This window comes from Geotrypetes seraphini, chromosome 7 (assembly GCF_902459505.1).
Source record: "Geotrypetes seraphini chromosome 7, aGeoSer1.1, whole genome shotgun sequence".
NCBI lineage: Eukaryota > Metazoa > Chordata > Amphibia > Gymnophiona > Dermophiidae > Geotrypetes > Geotrypetes seraphini.
In genome coordinates, this window is record NC_047090.1 from 140331156 (window position 1) to 140347082 (window position 15927).

The 15927-nt window shown below is 41.0% G+C and overlaps 1 protein-coding gene across 2 annotated transcripts in view; it reads left to right on the forward strand.

The window, feature by feature from the left end:
• Positions 1 to 15927, forward strand: part of KTN1 (kinectin 1) — a 270856-nt gene that overhangs the window by 154898 nt on the left and 100031 nt on the right. For both annotated transcript variants that reach the window (XM_033950824.1, XM_033950825.1), the window contains exons 25-28: positions 1927 to 1964; positions 12709 to 12799; positions 12898 to 12975; positions 14117 to 14139. In XM_033950824.1, the coding sequence (XP_033806715.1) occupies positions 1927 to 1964; positions 12709 to 12799; positions 12898 to 12975; positions 14117 to 14139 (230 nt within the window). The remainder of the gene's footprint in view (positions 1 to 1926; positions 1965 to 12708; positions 12800 to 12897; positions 12976 to 14116; positions 14140 to 15927) is intronic.

Below are 15927 nucleotides of genomic sequence, written 5' to 3' on the forward strand. Positions count from 1 at the left end.
CTAGAGCCCTAAAACAGCGACATGTTGGCTACATCGAAGTGCTACTATGCACATACCTCTAGGCCAGGGGTGTCAAAGTCCCTTCTTGAGGGCTGCAATCCAGTCAGGTTTTCAGGATTTCCTCAATGAATATGCATGAGATCTATTAGCATACAATGAAAGCAGTGCATGAAAATAGATCTCATGCATATTCATTGGAGAAATCCTGAAAACCTGACTGGATTGTGGCCCTTGAGGAGGGACTTTGACACCCCTGCTCTAGGCCTAAGAGACGATACAGGGAGTCCCTGTAGGGGTCCTTGGGGCATCCTGCATAGGGCTTTACCCCTGCTTTGAGAGTTTGATGTTTGAACCCTATCTAAATTATTGAGGTCTATCTGCTCCATCTGGAGAATCATTGGTTTTGCAGTGGGGGACTTGCCTTCTGAGAGCAAAGCTTCCCCAAACAAATCCTTGCTCAAGAATCAGAGGTCCAATCAGAAGGAGACTGAGAAGACGGGGGATCGGAGTCTATGCCTTTGCTATCTCAGTGTTTCTTCAGTTTTGGAGGAACCAGAGTCTCGGGCTAGGGCTGTTAGTGGCCCTGGGCCTTGTGGGATGACCTGACTGTGTTGCCTCTTTAAGCCGATAGCTTTATTGCAAAGTTTTGCTGAGGCGGCACTTCAGGAATTGAAACTGGAGCCACCACAGTCCTCTGTTGCTCAATGCTCGGTTATGAGTGGCACTAAGGCTAGACTATATGTTTTCCCTCATATCTAGATTTTACAGTTATGCTCACGGAGCATTGGGATGCCTCGGAGGGTTCTTTGTGGGTAGGCAAGACCATGGCGAAGGTTGTACTTGATGGCTCTGTATTTTTAGCAGCTACTTGTACCACCTAAAGTAGATTTGTTGGTAGCTCAGATCACCGTGCACAGTGAAGAGGGAGTGATTTCAAAGGATTTGCAGGACTGCAAGATAGATTTGGTCCTCAATAGTCAACTGAGGCTTTGGCATTGCGACTAAAAGTGGCAGCAACGGTGTCTTATGTTGCATGTGCATGACATAATAGTGTTTTGAACCCCGGTGGTAGAAAACTATGCTTTCTCCCAGTTGATTATCGTGGGCTTGGATTATGTGGCAGATGCTCTGCATGACATTTTCAGGGTCATGCTTATTCTATCCCTGCCTTAAGAATGCTTTGGGACAGGCAGTGGGCGGGTAATTCATCTTCTAAGGCCACACTGACCAGGCTTTCCTTTAAGGGGAAGATGCTGTTTGTTAAAGGATTGGACAATTTCATGGCCATTGGGGCAGATCATCACCCTAAATCTTTGCCAGACAGTAGGCCACAAGCTCTCAGGTGATCTGATCAGCGTAATTTTTGTGGCAGGTTGAAGAATGACAAGATATTCCATTGCAAACTAGAAAGAGGGAAAGTGTGATATCTCCATAACTATTAAGGCAGACTGCACTCAGATAGGTGGCTAGTTTGATCCACCTTGTTTTATATCAAGTTTTTATTGGTCTTAATATGTTTTGTTTCACTGATTGTTATAGAACAGAATGTTATTGGGGAGATTCGCCGTACCCCTCCTTATTTCTTTTCCTAGCGATTGGTGATTGTTTTGGTATAAACTGAAGAGCTATAGCACAGCCCACTGGGGAAGGACGTGGAACCGTTAAAAGATGCCTTCTGCAGTGTCACAATTAAAGAAGGGCATAACCCAAGCATTCAAAGATACTATACCATTCTACCAGAAAGAAGATTGTCTAGGTAAGATCCTAATCTTCCCTTTTGATCAACACTCCTTAGTGTATTTTGGACTTGTCTTAAATATATTATGAAAATAATACCCTCTATGGTTTCTGTAGAATGTTCGTGTTAAATAGGTTAAGCTTCAGTTTTGACATGTGAAGAACATAATTTATTTTTGTTGGTTTAAGGTGTCAACTGCTTCTTTGGTGCAGGAGCTTCAAAATCAGTAAGTATTTTAAAAATAGGAATAATCGGTAGGCAAAGAAAAAGTTTCACTTGTGCTTAGTTACTACTACTGGGGCACAGAGATCTTTATGTTCACAAACTTGCTTGTGACGTTAATTTTAGAGAAGTTTTGGAAAACTATAAATTCCTATTTGCATACTCCACTTGAAAGTAAACTATAAGTTTGGATAACTATGGAATTGGGATAGGAAAATGACCATCCCGATATCCGGTTGTTGCCCTGACTTACTAAGATGATTCATTTTCTGTCATCCCTCCTTTCATTGTATTTTCTTCAGTCCAAAGTGAAAAATTACAGTTTTATTTATTTGGATTTAGTTCACTGCTTTCCAATAGTAAGCAAGAAGCCTACCCAAAATAGAACCAGCATAACTTAGAAGATTTGAAATAGAACAACAAATGTTTGAAATAAAGTGTAGATTACAAACAAAACCTATAAAAATTTAAAGAAGCTTTTGGGAACCTTCTTCTGACTTTGAGACTGCAGCTTTTGACACAGTAAATCACCACCTACTCATTGATACGCTGTCCTTGCTTGAATTTCAGGGCTGTTATCTCATAGTTTTCTTCCTACTTTTCCCATTGCACCTTTAGTGTATGCTATGGTGGATCCTCCTCAACTGCCATCCCACTGTCAGTCAGTGTACCTCAAGGCTCTGTCCTGGGACCACTTTTTTCCATCTACACTTCTTCTCTTGGTGCTCTGATCTCCTCCCATGGCTTTCAGTATCACCTCTATGCTGATCAGAGATCTAGCTACACCTAAAATCTTGAAAGACATTCAGTCATGGGTTTCAACCTGCTTGTCAGACATTGCTACCTGGATGTGTCACCACCATTTAAACTTAAGCATGGCCAAGGCTGAGCTTTTCACCTAAACCTGCCTCTCCTCTTCTCCCATTCTCTATTTCTGTGAACATTGCCTTCATCCTTCCTGTCTCGTTAGCTCGCAACCTTGGGATAATCTTTGACTCATCTCTCTCCTTTCGTTTCTTTCTCTACAATATGGCTAACATTGCTAAAATCAGACCCTTTCTTTCTGAGCGCAATGCTAAGACCCTCATCACCTCTCGCCTAGACTACTGCAATCTGCTTCTCTCTGGCCTTCTCCTAAACAATTTCTCTCCCCTTCAATCTGTACAGAACTCTGCTGCACGCCTCATATTCCGCCAGTGTTGCTATGCCCATATTACCCCTCTCCTCAAGTTACTTCATTGCTCCCTATCTGTTTCTGCATACATTTCAAACTCCTCTTAATGACCTACAAATGTATTCGCTCTGCAACTCTTCAGTATCTCTCCTCTTTCATCTATTCCACTCTCCCCCCGGGCACTCAGCTCATTGGGCAAGTCTCTCTTATTTGTACTCTTCTCTTCTATGGCCAACTTCAGACTCTGTCCCTTCTACTTTGCTGCACCATATGTCTGTAAAGGGATCACATCCACCGTTCTACAGTCCTTCGGTACCTTTTCAACTCTAGAGAAGCATTGAAAAGATCAGTCTGATAGGGATAGTCTCAGTCTGATAGGGATAGTCTCAGTCAGGGCACTGGTTTTTGACCAGAGGGCCGCTGTGTGAGCGGACTGCTGGGCATGATGGACCACTGGTCTGACCCAGCAGCGGCAATTCTTATGTTCACCAGAACTTCCCTAAGTTTCTTTAGCACCCTCAGATGTACACCATCCGGCCCTATCACTTTGCCTACCTTTAATTTAACTAGCTCCTCACTAACACAACCCTCTGAAAATCGATCAGGGTCTACCACTACTCCATTCCTGTTCGCGTTTGTCTTTTGTGGTCCCGCTCATGGCACTTCAACCGTGAATACAGAACTGAAATATTTGTTAAGCAATTCAGCCTTTTCTTTATCAGCTTCTACAGATTTTTCTCCTTCACTTTTGAGTCCCACAATGCCACTTTTTCACTTCTTCCTTTTAATGATGTATGTAAAAAAATCTTGCCTCCCCGTTTTACCATGTCAGCTATTTTTTCTTCCATTTGCATCTTTGCTTTCCTGACTGTTCGATCAGCCTCTCTTAACATTTCCAGATACTTTTGCCTGTCTTCCTCTTTCTGCGATCTTTTGTAGTTTATGAAAGCTGACCTCTTATTCCTTACCTTCTCAGCTACTACTTTTGAGAACCAAAGTGGCCTTCTTTTCCTTACTTGCCTCAGAAAAAGGTTTGTTACCCTTACAATAACTCCTTTCAGATTTGCCCACTGCATTTCTACTACTTCCAGACATTCCCATCCAGACAATTTCTTGACGTAATCCCCCATCTCAACAAAGTTAGTTTTTCTAAAGTCTAGAACCTTTACTTTTGAATGAGCCCTCTCTATACCCATCTTAATATTAAATCGTACCATGCAGTGATCACTGGATGCCAGATGATCACCCACTATAACATCAGAAACACTTTCCCTGTTTGTATAAGCTCTAAGTCCAGTATGACCCCATCCCGCATGGGTTCCATTACCAACTGCTGGAACAGTTCTCCTTGTAGAGAATCCAGGATCTCCCTACTTCTAGAAGACCCTGCAATAGAGATACCCTAATCAACAGCCGGCATGTTAAAATCACCTATTACCGTAGTAAAACTTCCCCTTTTATAGATATATTCTGAATGTCTACTATTAAATCTCTGTTCACTTCTTCTGTCTGTGAAGGAGGACTGTATATCACACCAATGTAAATATATTTAGCATTCTCTCTTTCCAAATTGATCCACAGTGCCTCTTCTTTGCCCTGCAGATCCTGCAATTGTGTAGCTGGGTCGAAAACAGCACTGACTCAGGGAAACCACAAAAAATCTGACAAATTCAAAATATACAGTGCATAGCTTATACATATTCACCTAATTCCCCCATCCCCCTCCCTTATCAGTATATATGAAGTTCAACAGTGTAAGTCAGTGAGTTATAAAACAGAAATTCTGTAATATAAAGAAAATAAAGCAGCAATGTAACCCTATCAAATTTCAACTGAGCCATGTATAATCGTGTCCAAACATACCCAAAGTTTGTGAGTGGGATCAAAACATCCATGATGTTTATCAGTCAATTGTTCCAGAGCTATTAAAGCGGTCATCTTCAAGTGCCAGTCCTACAATGTGGGACCACTTGGTTGTTTCCATTTTAATACAATAATACATTTAGCAGCTGAAAAGCATAGTTTCCTAAAGTGGACTTGCCACTTGTGTCCTCTTTAGTTATGGAGGCCTAATAGACAAATGGGTCCAGCAAAATAGAGGCGCTTAAGTTCTTCTTCATAACTTGGGAAACAGAGTACCAAAAATGTTGAATTTTCTCACAAGTCCCACAATATGTGGAAAAAAAATACTCTTGTCTAGTAAATATTGCCAGCAAACATCAGTACTTGGTTATAGAAACATAGCTTGAATACGATCAGAAGTTAGATTCATTGTGGCTGTGCTTATTTATGAGACCTCACATTGATGTTTAGGCATTCCTGCCTGTTTTGGAATATTTTATGGAATATTAAAAATGCATATGATTTGTAGATACTTAAAGTAGAATTTTTTTCAAGAAAAAGAAATGTCTAAAATCTATTTTGTGTATTTTGAAATGTTTTAGGTTGTTTGCTTTATAGCATAGATATTTATGTGCCTTTAAAATAGACATTCAGAACCAGTCCCAACATTGCCCATATTTACATCTGCTCTGAAGATGGTATAAGTATGTAAACGTGTATATAAATATTTTATAAAATATATGGGTAGATCACAGCTCTGCCCAAACTAAACTATTAGTATGTGCACTTTCATTATGCATAATTATATTTCTGTTGCAAAGAATTTGAATTCTGTACTGAAGCTGTTGTCCTCCTATGTTTATTAAAATCTTTCTATACCGCTTATAAAACCAAAAAGGATCAAAGCGGTTTACATCACAACTTAATCATATTTAAGAAAGGAACTCCATTAGAAAATAGGAAAGGAAAGAAAAAAAAGGAAAGAAATTAACATTTCTAAAACATATCCATTAAAACTGTTATATGAATCAACACGAATCAATACAAACTAATACAAATTAATGCAGATTGTGGTCCCCATTCCATTATTCAATTCGAGAGAGCCATTTGAAAAGAAATGTGCTTTTAGATGTCTCTGCTGGGGGAGGCAGAGACAATTTTAGTTTCTCATGACACACCTGCCAGTACTACACTGGTGCCTCTGATTAAAGATCATACCAGGGATCCAGACAGAGATTTGACAGCTCCAGGTGCCAGCAACCTTTGGGGTCTTGTGCCAGCCTGGCCTCCAAGAAGACGCAATGACACCAAGGCAGCAGCCGCACTCCTTCACACTGCCAGGAGACTGTCAGCATTCTGGAAGGCATAGGAGCAAATTTCCTTGGACCACTTGGTTCTAGATCTTATTTGGGAGGGTCACAAGATTGAGTTCTATCATCCTTTCTCCAGATCTGTTTGTGGATTTTACAGCTGGACGTCTGGAAAAGAAGTGAGAATGCAAAGGCTTCTAGACATTCAGGCCGTAGAACCAATTCCAGATGAAGAATCGGGCTCTGGCAGATACTCTGTATACTTCATAGATACTCTATATACTTCTTAGTCCCCCCAAAAGGCATTGAAGGCTGGAAACTGATTCTGGACCTGAAATCTGTGAATGCGGCCTGGAAAGTACCACGGTTCCATATGGAGATGGTCCGGTTAGTAATTACGGCAGTGGTATGAGCAAATTCTTAGCCTCTCTAGATCTGATGGAAGCGTACCTTCATATTCCCATCTTCGCAGCTCCAAGATTCCTAGTAGAAATGACGCAGACAGAAAAATTGGCCTGTACTATCGACCCCCAGGACAGACGGAGGAAACAGACTCAGAAATGATAGAGGAATTCAAACAAGAATGCAAGGCAGGCAATGTAATAATCCTGGGAGACTTCAATTTCCCGGGGATAGACTGGAACCTGGGAACCTCCAACTGCGGCAGGAGGCCAAGTTCCTGGAGGCGCTAGGGGATTGCTTCCTGGAACAAATGGTAAGAGAACCGACAAGAGGCAATGCCACCTTGGACTTGGTCCTAAATGGCCTCGCGGGACTGACAAAAGAAGTAGAAATCACGGTCCCGCTGGGGACGAGCGATCACAACATGATCAACTTTAAACTTGACATCGGGACAGGAAAACCTTAACCACGACCTTAAACTTTAAAAAGGGTAAATACAAACGCATGAGAGCCATGGTAAAACAACAGTTCACGAAAAAGATGGACATGGTTCCTACTGTCACGGAAAAATACTATCACGGAAGCACAAAATCTCTACATTCCGTGGATTTCCAAAGAAAGGAGAACTAAAGGCAAAGGAGAACCGGCATGGCTTACTAGACAGGTGAAGGAAGCCATAAAAGAAAAGAAGGACTCTTTTAAAAAGTGGAAACACACGAAAACAACCGAAGCTTGGAACAAACTTAAAGATGATCAAAAGAAATGTCACAAGGCGGTGAGGGATGCCAAAAAGGACTATAAGGAGAAAATAGTGCAAGAGGCCAAAAACTTCAAGCCCTTCTTTAGATACGTAAAAGGAAAAAAACTCACAAAAGAGGCGATGGGACCGCTGGACGACCAGGGAAGAAAAGGGTACATCAAGGAAGACAAACAGATTGCAGACAGGCTAAATTCCTTCTTCGTGTCCGTCTTTACAAAGGAGGACACTGCAATGATACCAGAAGCAGTGGAAGTGTTTAAAGGAGTAATAGAAGACAGCCTCACCACAGTAGAAGTGGACCTGGATCAGATATACTACCAGATCGACAAACTTAAAAGTGACAAATCCCCTGGACTGGATGGAATTCACCCGAGAGTCCTAAAAGAATTGAAGGTTGAAATCGGAGAGCTATTGCAAAAACTTGCCAACCTAACAATTAAAACTGGGCAGATACCGGACGACTGGAAGATAGCAAATATCAATTTTCCAAAAAAGGATCGAGAGGAGAACCGGGCAACTACAGACCTGTGAGCCTTACGTCTGTCTCTGGAAAAATGGTTGAAGCTCTGATTAAAGATAGCATAGTCTGGCACTTGGATACACACGACCTGATGAAAGCCAGTCAACATGGCTTCAGGAAAGGGAAATCATGTTTAACGAATTTACTTCAATTTTTTGAGACTGTGAATGAACAAATTGATAGTGGAGAACTGGTGGACATAATAAACTTAGACTTCCAGAAAACTTTCGACAAAGTTCCACACGTAAGACTTCTCAAGAAACTACAAAGCCATGGAATAGAGGGGGATATACAAAGATGGATAGGCAAATGGCTGGAGAACAGAAAACAGAGTGTGGGCATAAATGGGAAGTTCTCCGATTGGGAGAAAGTGACTAGTGGTGTACCCCAGGGCTCGGTACTTGGGCCGATCTTATTTAATATTTATATCAATGACCTAGAAGAAGGAACATCCAGTGAGATCATCAAGTTTGCAGATAACACCAACTATGCCGGGCGATCAGATCGCAGAAGGATAGCGAGGAACTTCAGAGCGACTTGTGTCATTTAGAAAAATGGGCGGAGAAATGGCAGATGAAGTTTAATGTGGAGAAATGCAAAGTAATGCATTTAGGCAGAAAAAACAAGAAATACGAGTACAGAATGTCAGATGCAACTCTGGGTTAGAGCGAACAAGAAAAGGACCTGGGTGTACTGATAGATAGGACCCTGAAACCATCAGCACAATGTGCGGCGGCGGCGGCAAAGAAAGCAAATAGGATGTTGGGCATGATAAAGAATGGAATCACGAATAGATCGGAGAGGGTCATAATGCCGCTTTATAGAGCAATGGTCAGACCCCACTTGGAATACTGCGTCCAACATTGGTCTCCCAACCTAAAGAAAGATATAAAACTGCTGGAGAGGGTGCAGAAACGAGCAATGAAACTAGTAAATGGTATGGAGAAACTGGAATACGAGGATCAACTTAAGAGACTGGGATTGTTCTCCCTTGAGAAAAGGAGACTGTGAGGGGATATGATCGAGACCTTCAAAATACTGAAAGGAATCGACAAAATAGAGCAGAAAAAATTATTTACATTGTCCAATTTGACACGGACAAGAGGACACAGAATGAAGCTAAGGGGGGACAAGTTCAAGACAAATATCAGGAAGTTCTGCTTCACGCAGAGAATGGTTGACACCTGGAATGCTCTTCCAGAGGAGGTTATTGCGGAATCGATCGCCTAGGATTCAAAAGCAAACTAGATGCACATCTCCTTACGAGAGGCATAGAAGGATATGGGTGACTAAAAATTACGCCAGGTGTACGCCTGGCAGGGCCTCCGCGTGTGCGGATCGCCAGACTTGATGGACCGAAGGTCTGATCCGGAGATGGCGCTTCTTATGTTCTTATGCAAAGACATTTCCAGTTTGTGGTTCTACCCTTCAGGTTAACAATAGCTCCACGCACCTTCACCAAGGTGATGGTATGGTTGCAGCTCATCTCTGCAAGATGGGAATTCAGGTGCATCCTTAGTTGGACTATTGGATGGTCAGAGCTCCATCAAAGGTGGAGGGAGAGCAGGTGGTGTGGCAAGTTGTAGATCTGGGCTATATCATCAAGAAGAGTCTTCTAGAGCGGCCCCAGTGCTTGGAATATTTAGCAGTGTGCTTCAACAAGGTGTGTCTTTCTTTCCAAGCTACACAAACAAGCTCAGGAAGCAGATTGCAGATATCCCAGCAATGCAGAGCCCCACTGCCTGGCATTACCTTCAGGTCCTGGATTCTGGCAGCCATCATGGAAGTGGTTCCCTGGGTGAGAGCTCATATACATCTCTTGCAGAAGTTACTCCTCTCCAGGAGGTTCCCCAGATATCATTCCTTCCAGATGCAGCTTCCCTGGTCTGTGGAAGCGAGGGACAGCTTGCACTATTGGCTCAGAGTAGACTTCTTATTGAGGGGCATCCTGCCCTAAATCCTCTCATGGGCGATCCTCACAAATGATGCCAGCCCGTCAGGCTGGGGGGTCCATTGTAGTGGGCATCCGATACAGGGTCAATGGTCTCTCCTTCAAAGAAAATGGTCCATAAATCATCTAGAATTGCAAACCATTCGGCTATCCTTAAGGTCAAAAGAGAAAGATTTAGAAGGCAAGGCAGTCAGAATGTTCTTGGATAGTGCCACTATGGTAGCATATGTGAATAGGCAAGGAGGCACCAAGAGTGCTCTGTTATGTTTGGAGGCTCAGATGATGTTCAGGTGGGTGGAAGCTAGCCTTCAGGCACTCTCTGCAGTCCATGTAATAGAAGTAGAAAATGTACAGACTGACTTTCTAAGTAGACACACGTTAGTCCCGGGAGAATGGTCACTGTCTAGAAGAACGTTTGATTTCATTATGCAATGCTGGGGATGGACTTGATCTCATTGTGCAACTCTGTTGATGGTCTTGATGGCTTTAGCCAAGAACACGAAGGTGACTCGCTTCTATAGCCAAACAGACCAACCAGGAAGTGCAGGGTTGGATGCATTGGTTCAGTCCTGGCCGGAAGACAGGCTGCTTTATGTGATCCCGCCACCATGGTAGCCCCAGATTGACCTTGCTGGCCATGGTATGCAGTAGGGAATGACACGGGAACAAACTTTTCCCTATCCCTGCGGGAACTCATTTTCTCGCCCCACAAGTCCTTTTTCTGTCCCTGCCCCATTTCTCCAAGCTCTGTCCTCATCTGCACAAGCCTCAAATGCTTTAAAATCATAAGTGGTTGAGGCTTGTGCAGTTATGGTAGAGCTTACAGCAATGGGACAGGAATAGTGACAAAGCCTGCAGGGATGGGGCAGGGAAATTGAGTTCCTGCCGGGACGGGGACAAATTTGTCCCTGTGTCATTTTCTAGTATGTAGATCTAGTATAGCTCCAATGGGACCAAATTATCAAGCTATTGGTTCATTCATGGTTGCTCAGGGTCCAATCCACATGGAAACCCAGATTACATTGGTCTTCTGGCATGGCTGTTGAGCACTCTGCATTAATATACAGTGGATATTTGGAGGTAATCATTTCTATTCTCCTCCGAGCAAAGAAGTCTTCAACTATTGAAGGCTGCACTAAGACCTGGAAGGCTTTTCAACTCTGGTGCTTCCAAAATGATGTGGAGCCGTTCAAGGCTTTAGTTCCGGTGATTCTTGACTTTCTGCAGGCTGTACTAAAGAAAGGCCTTGAAGTGGCATCTCTCAAGGTACAGGTGGCAGGCCTCTCTTGCTTTTGAGTCTGAGTGGGAAAGGTTTCACTGGCATCTCATCCAGATGTGACCAGATTTTTGAAAGGAGTGCTCAGATTGCTGCCTCCGTCATGCCTGCCTTTTTCAATTTGGAATCTTAACATCCTGAAGGGACTTTGTAAGCCTTCATACGAGCCCATTCAAGATGCATGCCTGCTGGATCTCATGATGAAAAGACAGTGTTTCTGGTGGCAATTGTCTTAGTGAGAAGAGTCTTGGAATTGCAGGCACTCTTGTGCAGAGAACCATACCTCAGGATTACAGAGGCAGGAATTATCCTACCCACGGTACCTTCCTTTCTACCGAAGGCTGTTTGGGCTTTCACACCAACCAAGAGGTCCGTCTACCCATGTTTTAGTCTATGGGTTTGGCAAGGAGGCTAAACTATTGCAGAGACTGGATGTATGGAGAGTTTTACTCTACTGTTTGGAATGGACCAATGACTTTCATCTTTCCAATCGTCGTTTAGTTTTAACTAGTTAGTCAAGATGAGGCAGACCAGCTTCCAAGGCATCTATAGCCAGATTGATTTATATGGCAATCTCGCCAACATATATTGCCTGTGACAAACAGCCGCCTATTTCTCTCAAAGCTCATTCGTCTAGAAAGGTGGCAGCTTCTTGGGCAGAGACCAGGGCAGTACTGCCCAAAGAGATCTATATAGCAGCTATTTGGTCTACTCTCCATACATTTACCAGATTCTACAGTGGATATGGCAGCTCGGGAGGATGCCGCTTTTTAGGTCCTCAGTTTTGCGGGAAGGCTCATTTGTCACACCCTAGGTGTCTGTAACTGCTTTGGTACATAACCTAGAGTATACTCCTTTATGTATCAGAATGGAAAATTAAGTTCTTACCTGGATAATCTTTTTTCTGTTAATATACATAGGAATCTGTACGGCCCGCCCTGTCAGTTTTCAATGCACTTGCTTTCTGCCTTGGATAAATCTATAGTCCAGAACTGGAGTTTTTCTCCTATCAGTTGACAGTACATGTAATCATCTAGCTAATAACGCCATAAATGTGTTGAGTTTCTGTGCTCCATAAGTGTTTTTGTCTCTTGCACATAGCAGGATGGCTCATTGGTATAAATATGTTTTGCGTTCATACTAACTATTGTTGTTTTTTCATGAATTACAGATCAAAACAGATATGTACTATTGTTTCGGGGAAGTTCCCCATGCCACTCCTTCTACTTTCTTCTGTTATTGATTGCTTTGGTACAAACTGAAGAGGGCACTATACTCCAATGGTGAGGGAGGAGGAGCTGAAAGATGTGATTGACATCCTTCTGTAAACAGTTCATGACCAGATGATATTCATCTAGAGTACTCCTATGTGTTTTAGCAGAAAGAAGATTGTCCAGGTAAGAACCTAATCTTCCATGCTATGCTAAAACTCTCTCAGAATTAGGTATTGGTCTTTTAACCACATTTTGTTTTGTGCTTAAACATGATTTTTCTAAACCACTTTATTTTACAGATTGAAAGGTCAGGGAGAGCAAATGAAAGTGACAGAAGTGAAATTAGAGGAGAGGGTGAAAGATAATGCACACAAAGATAAAGAGCTACAGGTAAAATTCATTTAATATCCACAGAAAATTGCACATTGTGTCATAAATGTTTATTGTATACTTTATGTACATTTACATTTTGTTTATTTCTTCCAAAGGTTTTATTGAAAGAAAATGAATTTCTTAAAGGCACTATTGAAGTGGCCGAACGACAGCACTTAGAACAGATACAACAGGTCTTGGTTTGTTTTGAGCTTCCTTTCTGTCTTGGAATGTGAAAACATTGCTGTTTTGTGTTTAGCTGATATCAGTAGTTTAGTCAACGTTTATTCACTTGATATTTCCATAACAAATAATTTATCTAAGCAACTTACAATAAAACAAAGTTGGATGAAACCACTCATCAGTAACAACCATGAGAAAAGGATAGAAAAGTACATGCACAATATCACCACAATAATGTTTAGTGGTAAGTGGTGGTTCCACCACTTGTTTTTATCAAAAATATTTTTTATCTTATGTTAAGCCTGTCAACAGAGCATTAGTAATGAATGGTGCAGCTTTCATAGATTTAATTGGCTGTAAATTTGAAGTTTATAATATTTAGTATTATAATTTCTGAAAATTGTTGTGTTTTTTTTTTTTTAGTTAATAGGCAAGTCTGAAGTAAAATATTAATTTAGGAGATAGCAGCCAGAATCACTTGTTTTACACGTGTGTTGAGGAGGAGAGCTCTTTTCAACAAGAGAAACAGCGAGATTTTTGAGCAGGTGGCTGGTACAGTTTTATCTAATTGCTTAGCAACTGATTCAGAAGCTGATTGGTCAGATACTTCATGATGTCATGATAGCTTTTGTGATATCAGGCCAGGAACTCTGCCAAAACTTCTATTTTAATATTCAAAGACGTGAAACTTTTAGTTTGCATAACAGCTAATGAAACATAGCTTTACTTCGAGGCTGTTTTTGCTTGCCCTTCTGAAAGAATGCTAGACTTCCCCCCCCAAATACCTGCTTTTTGAACACTTGCTGATCATCTTCAATCTTGTTTTCTCAAGTTTATAGTAATTAAAATATTTTCCTGACTAGGGATAACTACTGATGAATTAGTTGACTGAAAGGTAGAGCAATATAGGTTTTTGTTTTTTTTATTAAACATTTCTTTAAGCTTTATGGTGTTCTTATTTTGTTTAATTTGGACACAGTGGCTTGCATGTATGTTTAAGAAAAAATATTCTATGTATAGATGATGATTTCTGATCTGGTAGGTGAAAATGGGCTTCTTAAAAAAATATCAGTTCCTTTGTTATGTCTTTGTCTGTTAAATAGTATGTTTAATTCAAAAGTATAACAGTTTCCAATGTTTTTTTCCCTTTAGGTATCACAAGATCTCCAGAATTTGTAAGTATTAACATTGACAAAAATTTGACAGATTTAATATAAACTTGAATAAAAACAAACAAACCAGTTGGTATAGTGTATCAGAATTTTCAGAAGACATTTGATAAAGGCCTTTATTGGAGAACTCACTGTGAAATTAAAAAGTCATGGGACAGAAGGAAGTGTCCTATTGTGGATTGGTAACTAAAGCAAGGAAGCAGAGAATAGGATTAAAAGGTGAATTTTCTCATTGCAGTGTCCCAGTGATCTGCAGTGGAACTGGTGCTTTGTAAAATTCATATATGATCTGGAAAAGAAAACCATAAGTGAGATAATCATATTTGCAACCAAAATTACAGAAGATGGCATGGAATCCCTATGAAGAAAGATTAAATAGCTAAGATTATTCAAAAGATAGTTGATAATAGATATGATAAAAGGCTTAGTATAATAATATACAGTTTTGCTAGGTCCTCTTGATAAGAAGAACAACCATAAGTAGGGTGAGACAGGTAAACAGGGAATAAGTATGATTAATTTTAAGGCCTTTTCCTCCAGGATTTGTATATTCGCATCTATGCTAACTACCTATACCACATCCTACAACACCTTAACAGTTTTGCACATTGAGTGAAAAAATGCTTTTTTCCAGTTTATTTCAGATGTATTACCTTCTTTTTATTTCCTTCAGTTTATGTATTACCTTCAGTTTATTTCAGATGTATTGTTTCTTTTTACGTCCCGTTATCTTAGTGCAGTTTGAAAGGATAAAACTTGTTCTTGAGTATGAGCAACAAGGAATCTTACTGTTAAGGATCCTGCTGGGTACTTGTGTCCTTGAAGAAGGATGTTGGATTTTTGGTCTGATCCTGCATGATGCATCTTATGTTCTTATAATTAAATGAAAAATAAGAACATAACCATGTTTTGTTTTATTACACACCAAAGAATAAAAAATTGTGAGAATTGTATTAAGCTGGAAATGTAAAAGCAAAAATCAGCAAATAAGTTGTGTAATATGTTTTGAGATGATGTGAGAGATTGACAGTCTGATTTGAGAAGGTATTGACTTATACTACTTTTCTTGCAAGTAGTGCTTATTGGCTTCAATTGTTGCACTTTGAGTATATGCATATATTGAAGAAGAAACTGGCTGCTATTTGAGTGTTCATGAGAGTTCATGAGAGGAAAGAGCATCAAACACTGACGCTAGATATGTCAGACGTGTTGAAGTTAAAAGCAAGGTTGCTTACTTTATAACATATTTTCTCAGATAGCACATAAGAGGATGACATCTGAGAACACTGGAAAAGCTCTTACAAGCACAGAAATTGGCATTAAGTTGTGTATGTGGGTGGGCCTTTTGGTATACATCAATCCCTTCAACTCTTAGGATGTAGGTGGGATTAATCAGGCACACAGAGAACCTCTTTTACAGGTAAGGAACTTTGCTTTCTAAGTCAAAAAACTGAATGGAATTGGGCACACAAGTGTAATTCCTAATTTCAGGATTTTTCTAGGACCTTACAGAATTGTCACATTGTTGAGCAGCCTACTACTGTGTTCCCCCCCCCCCAAAAAAAAAAAATAAGACAGTGTCTTATATTCATTTGGGGCCCAAAAAAGGCCCTAGGTCTTATTTTTGGGGTATGCACGTGATCATCTTTCCCTCTCCTTCACTCCAATTCTTCCTCTTTCCTTTCTCTCCCCCACATGTGCAGCATCTTTCCTCCCCTCCCTCCCTCCCATCCCCCTGTGCATCAGAAGTTTGCCCAGGTTTTATCCTTCCCTCTATCCCATCCCTCGTGC